The 14,008-nt window shown below is 43.5% G+C and overlaps 1 protein-coding gene across 1 annotated transcript in view; it reads left to right on the top strand.

The window, feature by feature from the left end:
* Positions 1 to 14,008, top strand: part of LOC121276804 (cardiomyopathy-associated protein 5-like) — a 90,020-nt gene that overhangs the window by 39,515 nt on the left and 36,497 nt on the right. Inside the window, exons 5-6 of the mRNA XM_041185348.1 lie at positions 8,566 to 8,588; positions 11,288 to 11,409. Of these exons, the coding sequence (XP_041041282.1) occupies positions 8,566 to 8,588; positions 11,288 to 11,409 (145 nt within the window). The remainder of the gene's footprint in view (positions 1 to 8,565; positions 8,589 to 11,287; positions 11,410 to 14,008) is intronic.

Below are 14,008 nucleotides of genomic sequence, written 5' to 3' on the forward strand. Positions count from 1 at the left end.
CCTCACTCATACACACTCTCTTTCTCTCTCTATCTATCTCTCTCTCTCTCTCTGTCCCTCTCCCACACTCACTCATTCCCTTTCTCTTTCTCCCATACTTACTCACTCTCACACGTACCCCAGATCAGCAAGCCTTTTCATCCTCTCCACACCCCCCCCCCCCACCCCCACCCCCCACCCCCCAAGCCCACACCATTGCATCCAGCCTCTTCTGGCCCAGCAGTGAGCCCCTCCCTCCACTTCCCGGCCCGGCAGTGAATACCTTCTGGTCTGGCACGGCAGCCTTTTTCTCTCTCTCTTCTCCGGAGCGCAGTTGTTGCATCACTGTTGCTGCTCCTCCAATCACAGGCTGCTTCTCTCCCATATTTGCTGCTTGCCGCTGATAGGCAGCATATGTGGCAGAGGAACAGCCTTTAATCGGAGGAACGGAGACTTTCAAAATCTTCCACTGCACTCACCGGCATTTTGAAAACTCGGGGGAGCCACACTGGGGGGCTTTGCAGGCCACATCTGGCCCGCGGGTGGCGTGACGGACAAGCCTGCTTTACGTGCACCTGAGCGGGCAGATAGGGCCTTAGTTTAAAATCCGTCTGAACATAACACCTCCAACAGTGCAGCACTCTCTCAGTACTGCTTTGGAGTGTCAGCCTTGAATTCTGTGCTCAAGAACTGGAGGTGTCTTGATCTTGTGACTCTGAGACAAGTGTGCTACCATCTACATGGAACTGTATAAAATGCTGGAATTTTGTGTACAGTTCTGGTCACCACATTTCAGGAAGGACATAATTGCTCTGGAGAGAGCGCAGAGGAGTTTTACAAGAATGCTGCCAGGACTTGAAAATTGCAGCTAGGAGGAGAGATTGGAAAGGCTAGGGTTGTTTTCCTTGGAACTGAGGAGGCTGAGGGGTGACCTAATGGAGATGTACAAAGTTGAGGGGGCCTAGATAGGGCAGGCGGAAAAGACTTGTTTCCCCAATTACCAGGGGGCATAGATTTAAGGTGATTGGTAGAAGGATTAAAGGGGACATGAGGAAAAACTTTTTCACCTAGAGGGTGGTGGGCATCTGGAATTCACTGCCTCAATTAGTGGCCGAGGCTGAAATGCTCAACTCATTTAAAAGGCACCTGGATCTGCACCTGAAGCTCTGTAACCTGCAAGGCTATGGACCAGGAACTGCAAAGTGGGATTAAAATGAGTGGTTAGTTTCTTTTTCTGGCCGGTACAGATACGATGGGCTGAATGGCCTTTTTCTGCACTGTAACTCTTCTGTGATTCTATGGTGCTATACGAAATGTCTGGTGCTAGAAGTGTAGTGTGTCAATATTTAGTGGAGCTGACCTTGCACGGTCAGCTCAGTTTAATGCTGCTATATTGCTCCCACCGGACAGTGTTTCTACTTCCATTGCCCTAGGAAATACTGTTAACCCCATGATTTATTTTAAAACTCATCTTTCCTTTTGCTTCCCTGGTTTGCCTTTATTCTATGGCCCAACTATTAACAGTTTTTCATTACTGGCCTGCTGGTCTTGCATCCATTGCAGGTCAACTAATAATGCTTTTCTTCTGTGTACAATAATGCTCTTAGCAAGTACCCAGTTTTGTTGGTTTGCCTTACTTCTCATCTTGCATTTGCAAAGTTAAAGTGCACATCAATCTTGTCAGTGCCTTTCACTGTTTGGTGAAGTGCCTTTGTGCAGTACTGCCTCTTGTGTACTCTGACTTGCCATAGTCATGTGACTGCTTAGGTCATCTTGGGTGGAAACAACAGCTTGGTGCGGAAGCTACTTTTACCCACCACATGGAACATGGAGCAGGATATTTAGGTTGGTGTGCAAGCGCGATTGGTGGGCCCGGGAGTGGCAGGGGAATGGACCGCCAACCGCGATCTGCTCCCGACCGCGATTTCGCGCTGGATGGCCAATTAATGGCCAGCCACTGTGAAGCGTGTGCTGAAATTCTCAGCGCTGCCAGGGTGGGAGGAGGGCGAGCGTTGAATGAAAGCTCCCTGAAGACAGAGAGCTGTGTCAGGGAGCTGAAGACATTAAAACCAATAAATAAAGTTTTTAAAATCTGGAAAATAGCGTCCGTGCATCACAATCAGTCACCTGAACGTATACATGATAAAAATTCTGTCCATACATTTTTTTAAAGTTAATAACGGAAACCTCATCCTGCACTTGGATGAAGTTTCATGAAAAATGCAAAGTCCGCCTGGCAGATTCACCAGTCCACCAACTGTAAGACTGGACGGACCATGAGAAACCAGAGACAATTACAACTTTAATTGCACTAATTGGCCTCTTAATTTTCGGCGAGTGCGTTTCTGACTTTTGCGCTCGCCCGCTGACTGAAATATCGCGCAAGTGCGGGATGATGTCGGGACGCTCACCCGACGTCATCTCGCATTATTTTGCGTCTGACTGGGTCAGGTACATGCCCGCGTGCCAACCTAAAAGTTCTGCCCATGGTGTCAGGCGTGAGCATCTGAAATTGAATGGATTTTCATAGCTGTAAGAGGGTCAGCCACTGTAAGAAACAGCAGAGAATAATTAAAACGTCCGTCTGCAACTTTGTACAAGGTATTGACTGCTGGTGAGTCAGTATAGCTTTGAATATCCCAGTGCCAGATCCTGTGGAGATGAAGGCAGATTTGCAAATGAATTGGAAATTCTTCCAGCCTTAGAGAACTATGAAACTGTCAGATAGCATCATAAGCAAGAAACAAGTAAGAGTAGCATCTCTGTTATCAGTGCTGGGGAAAGAGTCCTACAAGCTGCATTGCACCCTAGACCTCACTAAAGATCAGAAAAGAGAGTCTTATAAAATGTTGGAGGCTTTGAAGACCCACTTGGAAACCTCTACTGATGTTATTTGTGACCCTACGTGTTCACCACCAGAGTTCAGGAAGAGGGGAGAACATTGAGGTGTATGAAATTGAGGGGGCCTAGATAGGGCAGGCAGGAAAGACTTGTTTCCCCAGTTACCAGGGGGCATTGATTTAAGGTGATTGATAGAAGGATTAGAGGGGATATGAGGAAAAACTTTTTCACCCAGAGGATGTTGGGCATCTGGAATTCACTGTCTAAATCAGGGCTGAGGCTGAAATGCTCAACTCAGTTAAAAGGCACCTGGATCTGCACCTGAAGTGCTGTAACCTGCAAGGCTACGGATCAGGTGCTGGAAAGTGGGATTAAAATGAGCGGTTAGTTTCTTTTTCATCTTTTTCTGGCCGGCACAGACTCGATGGAGAATATTGATCTGTGTGTGAATTTGAAGGATGATATGATCAGAGACAGGATTGCCTTAAGAACAAGAGATCCCACTGTGAGAGCACGTCCACTGAGAGAAGAGAAACTTACTCTCAAGAGAGCGATTGACATGTGCAGAAGCTCTGACATGGTCAATCAACAGCTGAAGAGTATTGATGGGAGAACTGATGAGGTTTTTGCACTATGCTGAGAGGCAGTTCAGGCCTTCCAAGCACACGACAATGAAGAAGAGGAAGAACTATTTACAGGAGGAGAAAAGATCAAGGCCAGAGTACTGGATGTAAATATTGTGGAGAAAATCAGCACTACAAATCATCTCCATACTATCCTCAGCCAAGGCAGTGGTGAAAATTACCAAAGGGATCATCAAAAATGAAGTACATCCAGCACAGCCTTGTACAGGGTGATTTTAGTGGAGAAACACTCCTACTGAAGGCATGGAAAGTGTCCTATCCAGTGACTAATGTCACAGCGCAGGCAAAATATTCTTTCAATAGCTAAAACACTATTGAATCCAGAAGCAGTAACAGGACCGAGTGACAAAATCAAAGTGAAACAGCAGAAAGCCAGATTTCACTTTGATGAAGTGGCCAAATTGTTGCCAGAGCTGAGAGTTGAAGAGCTGGAAGAGTGCATACATTCAATGCACTCAACAAAAGTCAGCCTGCTTGGCAACTTGGGACCTGTGTAAAGCAATGGTCACCTCAATCATACACGATGGAAGTGAACAACCAGCTATATCGCCACAACCGCAGACACACAACATGCAATCAAAGAAACTGCTCCTTCACAACAGACAACTGATGAAGCAGAACAAAAACAGAATTACCTGGAAAAACTCAGCAGGTCTGGCAGCATCGGCGGAGAAGAAGAGTTGACGTTTCGAGTCCTCATGACCCTTCGACAGAACTTGAGTTCAAGTCCAAGAAAGAGTTGAGTTTTTTTTTCAACTCTTTCTTGGACTCGAACTCAAGTTCTGTCGAAGGGTCATGAGGACTCTAAACGTCAATTCTTTTCTTCTCCGCCGATGCTGCCAGACCTGCTGAGTTTTTCCAGGTAATTCTGTTTTTGTTTTGGATTTCCAGCATCCGCAGTTTTTTTGTTTTTATAACTGATGAAGCAGAGTTGATTTCTCCAACTGAACAAGGACCGGAATGACCATCAGTCCTAGAGATCAACTGCTCCCCAACTTATGGAACGGATCAGTGGCAACTTGCAATGGAAACGACATTCCCCGGAGAGGCATCCACCAGACACCAGACAAACAACCAACAACAACCCATACATGTACCATTGGAAGACCTGAATGCTTTAAAGATTATGTGTGCAATACGTGTGTGGAGACAGATAAAGGTGAGATAGACTACAATGAACATTTTTCTGTTCTGACTTTATAGACGGTATGTGAGTAACTTGCAACTGCAAATGATTTTGTTTTCTTTTCCCTTTTATGAAAAGGGGAATATTTGGAGAAATGCCTTTGTGCACTGCTGCCTCCTGTGGACTGTGGCTTGCCATAGTCATGTGATTGCTGAGGTCATCTTGGGTAGAACAAAGGCTTGGTGCAGAAGCCATTTTTACCCACCACATGGAACATTTACTGCTGAAGTTGAGGGCTATTATGTGCATTTTCATGTGCACTATCATCATTATTAAGTGACTTCCTCAGGAGGCCAAAATACTGGGGAGCATTCTAACTCATAATGGGCTTCCAACTGGAAACTGCGCTTCAGGTTAATCTCACACCTGCCCGCAGCAGAATGAGACCCTGACAATTTAAAGCACTTAAGCCAGCTTTATTATGCGCCTTTGGTCGACTTCCCATCTAGAATAGGCAGGAATTGGTTGGGAAATGGCTGCTGGCCTGTGGAAAATCAAGGAACCCTTGGCTGCCCGCCAGCACGTTAGGTGGCCGGGGTGGGGGGTGGTGGGGGGAGTTCTTGCGGGAGGAAAGGTGCGCACTCCGGAGCAGGGGAGGCATAAACATTCCTTTTGAGACTGGGAGGAGCACTTCTGCCCACCTTGGCCCACAAAGGAATATAACACTCTTTTAGCTTAAATGGCTTCTTCTGAAAGGCCTTCACTTTGAAGGAAAACCGCAGCAGTTTACTCAGATTAGAGTTAAAGTTGCAATCAGTACCCAGTGACATCATCATATCTGCATATTTAAAGAAGGATCCTGCAGGCTTTAGCTGGGTGACTGCCACTAGTCCAGAAGTGAAGTCCAGAATTCTAAACCGTGGGATCCAGGCAGGATATTAACATCTATGTAACATGGGCGCACACTCGATGGGCCGAAGGGCCTTTTTCTGTGCTGTAGATCTCTATGACTCTATCTAATATTTTAATTGCTTTCCCGCCCGGGTTCTGCCAGGCAGGTAGATCAAAACCCATCCCACCATTTCAGTGTGAAGGTGACAAATCCTTACCTATCACGTGTCGTCCTGTATTACTGCAGACTTCCTTGATTGACATTTCAGGTTTTATCATAGATGCGCTTCTAAGGCTTACATTCGTGTGCTGCATGTTTTATATAATGGACACCCGATACTCTCACCAACGATACTTTAGCCACTAGCTAGTCCTAATGAGATGACTGCAGTGATAGAATGATGGTGCCCACTCTTATGATCTGGAATGCACCACCTGCAATGTGTTGGAACCAGATTCAGTAGGAGCTTTCAAAAGGGGATTGGATATTTATTTGAAAAGGAAAAAAATCAAGGCTATGGGGAAAGAATGGGGGAGTAGAACTAATTGGATTGCTCTTTTGAAGAGCCAGAATAGGCACAATGGATCAACAGGCCTCTTTCTGTGCTGTAAGATTCTAACTTGAAATCATCATCCTCATATTTCAATCCCTTCATCGCTTCATTTTCACCTGTATCTCTGAAACTTCTTCCAGCTCTACAACACCCCACTCTGAACACTTCATTCCTTTGACTCTGGTCTTTACGGCCACCACACTCACTCTTTGCCTTGCCATAGGTGACCATACCTTCAGTTGCAACATGTAATTCCCTCCCTAAACCCCTCCACCTCTTCACTTCTCTTCCTCCTTTAGGACCTTCTTAAATATGCACTTCCTTTGCCAAACTTTTGGTTACCCTTTGTAATAGCCCCTTCTTTGGCTCAATGTCAGTTTTTGTCTTCATATCCCTGTGTGAAACACCTTTAGATTTCATTTAATGTTAAAAGCATTATATAAATGCAAGCTGCTTGTTGTATTCTCTACCTTACCATTCAAACATTACTTACATAAACAGAATTTTCTTTCTAAAATGAAGCAATTTGTGAATGATTTGCTACTGATCATGTCTCCATTTTATTGTAAATTAAACTTCATAGAGAACACTAGTGCCATCATAAAGAGACCTGCATTTTCATAGCACTTTACAGTGCTTTAGACACTCAAAGTGCTACACAGCCAATTAATTACATTTCAGATGCAGGCAGTACTGTAATGTAGGTAATTGTTGCAATTTGTGCACAGCTGGGGGACCACTATCAGCATAAAAGAAATGATCAGACAGTCTGATTTTGATTATGTTGGTCAAGGTATGAATGTTGATCAGGACATTGGGGTAACTCCCCTGCTCGTCTTCAAATCAATGCCATAAGATATTTTACATCCACCTGAGGGTGGAAAGGGTCTCAGTTAACTCTTCATCTGAAATACATTACAGCATTTCCTCATTGCTGCACTGATCATGTTCTCTCTGAAGTGGGCTTTGAGACCAGAACCCCTTATCTAGCAAGACTGCTACCACTGAGCACAGGCTGATCCTGTCTTAGAGCTGGAAACTTTCAAATATTGGAATGATCTTTTGCATTTTTCTATTCTCTCCTTCAATCTCAATGCAGGTTGCAAACGTTCAGTTACTTGATTTTCCTCTGCTTAATTTTTGACTAATTGAAATGTTTATGCTCTGTATTAATTTAGTTGAAAGCAATTAAGTGCATAAAATGTCAGTCATTTGAATGAAATTGGGTTAAAGTTAATTTAATTCCCTGTAAAATCTGTATGTCAGCTTAATTAAGACGTCTTTGCCAGGTATTTAATCCCTATTGCAGTTTACAGATGAAAAGTTTGTGTGTTCTTGAGGAACGTTTTGTGTCTGTTGTTGACAAGGTCCCACATGGGAGACTGATAACGAAGGTAAGATCCAGAATTTGCTGAGTGGCAGGAAGCAGAGGGTGATGGTCGAAGGGTGTTTTTGTAACTGGATGCCTGTGTCCAGTGGGGCTCCACAGGGATTGGTGTTGGGTCCCTTGCTGTCTGTGGTATATCTGAACGATTTAGACTTGAATGTAGGAGAGTTGATCAGTAAGTTCACGGTTGACATGAAAATTGGTGGGGTGGTAAATAGTGAGGAGGATAGCCTTAGATTATGGGAGGATATAGACGGGCTGGTCAGATGGGCTGATCAGTGGCAAATGGAATTTAATCTGGATAAATGTGAGGTGATGCACTTGGGCAGGACAAACAAGGCACAGGAATACACAATGAATGGTAGGACCCTGGAAAGTAATGAGGATCAGAGGGACCTTGGTGTGCACGTCCACTGGCCCCTTAAGGTAGTGGGACAGGTAGAAAAGGTGGTTAAGAAGGCATATGGGATACTTGCCCTTACTAGCCGAGGCGTAGAATATAAGAGCAGGAAAGTTATGCTGGAACCGTATAAAACACTGGTTAGACCACAGCTAGAGTATTGCGTGCAGTTCTGGAATCCGCATTATAGGAAGGATGTGATTGCGCTAGAGAGAGTGCAGAGGAGATTTACCAGGATGTTGCCTGGGCTGGAGAGTTTTGGTTATGAGGAGAGTTTGGATTTTCCTTGGAGCAGAAGAGATTGAGGGGGGACATGATTAAGGTATATAAAACTATGAGGGGCATAGGTAGGGTAGACAGGAAGGAACTTTTCCCCTTGGTGGAGGGATCAATAACCAGGTGGCATAGATTTAAGGCAAGGGGCAGGAGGTTTAGAGGGGATTTGAGGAAGATTTTTTTCACCCAGAGGATGGTGGGAATCTGGAACTCACTGCCTGAAAGGGTGGTAGAGGCAGAAACCCTCATAAAATTTAAGAAATATTTGGATGTGCACTTGTGATGCCATGGCATACAAAGCTATGGGCCTTGTGCTGGAAAATGGGATTAGAATAGTTCGGTACTTGTTTGACCAGTGCAGACTCGAAGGGCCGAAGGGCCTTTTTCTGTGTTGTAGACTTCTATGACTCTATGACTTTGACACTTTTCCTCTCCATTTAATCTCTCTCTTCTTCTTTTATCTACAGTCCTACAGAATGATCAATGACAGGTACTTTTGGATTAATCAATCAATGCTGTCTTTAATCAAGAGTGGTATTCGTACAAATCTCACTATTGAGTGGTGCCGTTACAATGAAAAATGTTAACAGCTTGAGGTTCCTGATTAATGCGTATGGAATGTTTTTAACATTATTACTAATCCCACTTTGGCCTATGGAAGCCTTTCTACAATACACCAGCACTAAGTTTGAAAAATATTACTAGGACTTGATGTTTATAATTTCATATTATATACTTTTCCTCCAAATACATAAATCAGTTTAGGGACAACATAATAAACAAGATTAAACAAAGTGCATTATTCCAAATACAAAAGTAAGTTGACAAACTCTGTTGATAACAGTCTGTGTTCCCCCTCCTACAATTGCCCTGACAATCTTCCATAGATGTGAGAACCCTGTGTTAGTAGGTATTTAGTAAAGGTGTAATTACATCTTTTACTCTGGCCCTCACAAACCTTTATTCTTTGGGTGTTGAATTTTGGAGGTTACAGCTTAGAAATGAATTTGGTTAGTATCTTGGTTCATGTCCAGTGACTCTTGTCCTGGCAATGTCAGGACTCCTAAGGTGGTAGAGCTGAAATGGAGGCTCTGTTAGACAGTCAAGTATGGTTCGTGTGATGATCACAAGTGTTTCCACTAAAAGAAGGAAGCAATAGCTTGCTAGTTTCATGCTGACCCACATAAATTAGGTCACAAGATAATTACAGATGAGCCCTCTTCTTTATTCTTTCACCTGGAGAGATTTTAAAGTTTTCCAGTTTCTTTTCAAAAAATTCAAAGGTTAGCCTCGACTACTCTTCCTAGGAACGCTCGTGGCGTGGCCAAACGGTTTGCTAATTCTTCCATCACGCACATGGCAGGCAGTGAGAGCAGGAGAGATCCCAGGTCAGCCATTCTAGATGTGGGGTGGTCATTAGAGAGAGACACCTATGGTCCCTTGCAGAGCATGGCTATCTATGGATGGACAGACCCTTCCTGGAAATGTATTCTACCTGTGGATCACTCTTTGTATGAAGAAGAATTTACTGGTATTGGTTGTAAGTAAATTTTCCTAGTGAAACTGTCCCACTGTCTCATTCTCTCAACTGAATTTAACAGATGCAACATTTTCATTCCATAACTAACTTTTACAAACATCTATAAGATCACCTCTCAGGTGCTTGCCTTTCATCATGAAAGGCTCCAGTTTCTCTAGTTTTTCCACATAATCTAGGCTTTTGCCTGAAGGATTAGCCTGTTTATTCTGCACAGTCTCAGTACTTGTGTTTCGATGTGCAGAACTTGACACAATATTCAAGGCATGATGTGACCAAAGAACTATAGAAAAACAAAGCACTCTCAGAATGCTATTCAGGACTTGCTCTCTCTCTCTCACTGGTATGCCTGGATAAAGCTGATTCTATTACTGTGAATGGGGTGATTCATGCTTTAAGCTCTCTGGACAAACCAGGTTCCTGCACTAGGTGGTTCTTCTGCTGAATATTACAATATAATGACTCTGAATTGGCTTCCCTAGTCCTGATTGCATCTCAGGAAATTATTAACTCTGGTTCCTTCCCCAACACTTGATTATTTTGAGAAAGGATGTCAGAGTGCCTCCAACCAGCCTTTTTTCCTTCTGAATTGTATCTCCAAAATCTTACAAGACACCTCACAATTTGTCTAAATGATTTACTTTCCAAATTACTTTACCCTGATCTGAAGAGTTTTGCTTATGAAAGGTACTCTGATGACAAATTCTTTGCATAATCTGCCTTGGATAAATCAAGGCTTTAAATGCTGATAGAGCTTTTATTAAAGTGGAGTGCCATAGTCTTGGGTAAACTGTTGCCTGATGGATCTCTTATTCCCACTAACCAACTCTAATAGAATCTTTATTTGAAATATTTTCAGGCACTCAGGGTGGTCCTTTTTTTTCATACTGCCTTGGCTTTTGTACTCTTTCTGTAAAAACAATGCTGCCTGTTTTTCAGCCCATGTTACCCTTTTGCTGTTGTAAGGTTCTATTAGGGCAGTGTAGGTACATTAACAGCCTGGTGACACAGCATGTTAATGTACCCGTGCTGCTCCACAGAGTACTGGGATATGTGTCTGCTGTCAGCGGTTCTCTACACACTTTTGACTTGCTTTTGGCTGGGTCACCTGGGAGGGGGGAGAAGGGGTACTTTCCCTGAGGTAGGAATATTCTGACGGTGAAACAGCTGGTGTTGCTCATACCCCCTTGTGAAGGGTTCAAGAACACCCCAGGCAGAGGCCTGATTATCGTCTATGTCCCTGTAGTCAGCAAGTAAGATGTTGAGGGTCTGGAAAGGTGAAAAAGTAACTTACATTGGGTAGTTGGTTGGTTGGGGGGCGTGGGAGGGGGGGGTGGTGAAATCAAGTTACAACGGGGAAGAGCAAGTGAGTTTCCACAAGGATAGGATGTTTCATTAGGCTTGATTAGATTATCTGTAAATTGGAGGTCAATATCTACTGAGGCCTTCATGCCATTGAAGGTGGCATGGACCATTCTATTTTCCAAATAAAGAAGAACTTTGATGTAATGCCAAAGTAGTGGTTGAGGGAAATAATCATTTTTTTAAAATGTGCTTTAAAGTTATGATCAGTGCTTACTGCTAACTACTAACTTTTTCAAATTGTTCAAAAGGAATTCGAATAACTGATCACTCAACATCTGTTTACACAGTGTGATTTCTGCTTTGGAGGCTGCAATCTCTGTGGATTTAAAGCCAAGTTGGTGCTCCTCTTTTGAAGATCTCGCTGTCAAATCTCCAAGACCTGGGTTTGAGTCACTTAAAAATTTGCCTGGTACGACCATCACTTTCAATGACTTTTTAGAATTTATTCTTTCAAGGGATGTGAGTGTTCCTGGCAAGGCCAGCATTTGTTGCCTATCCCTAATTGCTCTTGAATTGTGTGGCTTAATAGGCCATTTCAGACAACAGTTAAGAGTCAACCCCATTGCTGTGGATCTGGAGTCGCATGTAGGTCAGACCGGCAGATTTCCTTCCCTAAAGGGCATTAGTGAACCAGATGGATTTTTACAACAATTGACAATGGTTTCATGGTCACCATGGACTAGCTTTTCAAGTCCAGATTATTAAGTGAATATAAATTCCACCAGTTGCTGTGCTGGGATTTGAACCAAAGTCCCCAGGATATTAATCTGGGCCTCTGGATTACCAGTCCAGTAGTATTACCACTACACCACCATTTCCCCTATCATCAATATAACCAATAATAAGAACTGTGGATGTACCTAGGTCAGTTGGGCTGCAGCAGTTCAAGAAGGCAGTTCACTGCCAGCTCCTCAAGAACAAGTGGGGATGGGCAACATTCTGGCCCTTGATGTTCACATCCCATGAAAGAATAAGAAAACCACAGGGATGCTGCTCCATGTTAGTAACTCCTGTTAGAATCTCAATTCAGTGCCACTTTGAGGAGGCAGGAAAAGTAATTGACAGTTGGGAATGGGAAGAAGGGGAGCAATAGATTTCCAACTTGGAAGCAGCATTATTACATTTCTTGTCACCTTCCAGCAGGCAGTGCCCTGAATTCGCATATATTTATATACTAGTTAAACCACCTACTCTGAAGTTACTGAAATAGGGTAAAAGTCCCCCAGTGATTTGGTAGTTAATGCACAGCTTAGGTGATACTGAGTGACAGCCTTGGATCCTACGTTTGATCCCTGGTTTATGCTGAGATACCAGTGGCTCTGTACATTTTTGTGGAGTGCATTTTTCACTGTTTCAAATAGATATTTGAAGACTTTGCATAAATTATCAGGTCCCCATGCCGCCATGGAAAGAATGTTCACATGATATAAAACCTAACATCGTAATTATCAGCCGGGGTGGCACGGGTGTCCTAAATTGTGCTAAATGCTGTTGGGTTAGAGGAAAAATTAACCAATCATTATCCATTGAAAGTTGCTGGAAATTGTGTGTTGTGAATATTGGGTAAGGGTAGGATCAGATTGTGGTGCCTTCTCTGTTGACATGCTGGTTATGTTCACACTTGGAAGAATGGAACTAAGGTGAACTAGTGGAGGACTTTCAGAAACTATGGAACCAGTACCCAGTGTTTGTCACTGTTTTCACTCATTGTTCCTGATTTCATGCATAATGACCTAGCCCTAATTTTAAGATTATGCCCTGCCTTGTTCTGGATTCCTGCACCAGACCTACTGTATTGAAATTCTTTATCATTTTAAACACCTTAATTAGACTATCCCTCAACCTTTGAAATGCAGGAGAATACAAACCAAGTTTATGCGACCTGCCCTCATCATTTAATCCTTTACACTCTGGTGAATCTGGAGAATAAAATTCTTCTGGAAGTCAATATAGACAATATCCATAGATATTCCCCTATCCACTGTGATAGTTACCTCCTCAGAAAGTTCCATTAGATATGATCTATTCTCCACAAATCCATGTGGACTCTCTTTGGATGTGATACTTGTCCAAGTGCTCAGTCACTCTGTCTTTAATGATAGATTCCAGCAACTTTCCCAGAATTGATGTTGAGCTGACCGGCTTGTAGTTACCTGCTTTCTTTCCTGCTCTTTTCAAAATGACATTTGCAATTTTTCAATCGAAAGGCATAATTCCTAAATCTAAAGAGCTTTGGAAAATTCTGACTAATGCATCTAGGATTCTTCACCTATTTCTGCCATTACGTTGGGGTAGAACCATCAGATCCTATTACTTTCTCCATTACCTTTTTCTTTAACTTGTATGAAGTTGACTAAGTTCCTGTATTTACTTACGTTCAGGATTTTTTAAACAACTGCTGCCTTTTAAAGCTTGCTTCTCCCCACCCACCTCACTTGTGGCTGAATTCCTGACTCGGGGCACTTCCGATGTTTAGAACCTGCACAAAAGGGACTGAGGGTGGACTTTTGGCAGAGTCAGGTGCTCAACCTACATCCTGTTGAGCTAAGCTACCTTCAGAAGGCCTGGAAAGTCATGGGTGCCAAACTATGGCCTCGTTTTTCTTACTATCCATTCTAATGGGTGAGAGGGGGCTGCGTAATGACAGAATGGGGGAAGCCTGATCACATTCCCACCCCTTTAAATTTTAAAGTGCACAATTCAGGGCACAGAATGAAAGTGGCAGGCTTGGTGACAGCACCTGCGCCAAAGTAAGGAAGGGAACTGGGTTGTGGGGTTCCTGGCAGCTGATCTGAGGCTGCAGCTACCAGCTCACCAAGATATGGGGCTGTTTCAGCCTTCCTTGTGGAGCATGAGGAACCATGTAGCCTTCTTCCCCATCCTTTCTCCGCCTCCCCATTAATACCAGTGCCCATGCCAATGGCTTTAATGTGAGACTTTTAACAATTCTCTGCAAAGTGCGCACCAAACATTTTAAGCTGCTGTGCTGGGAATTGAAATAGAGAAAA

Source organism: Carcharodon carcharias, chromosome 4, assembly GCF_017639515.1.
Source record: "Carcharodon carcharias isolate sCarCar2 chromosome 4, sCarCar2.pri, whole genome shotgun sequence".
Classification (NCBI taxonomy): Eukaryota; Metazoa; Chordata; class Chondrichthyes; order Lamniformes; family Lamnidae; genus Carcharodon; species Carcharodon carcharias.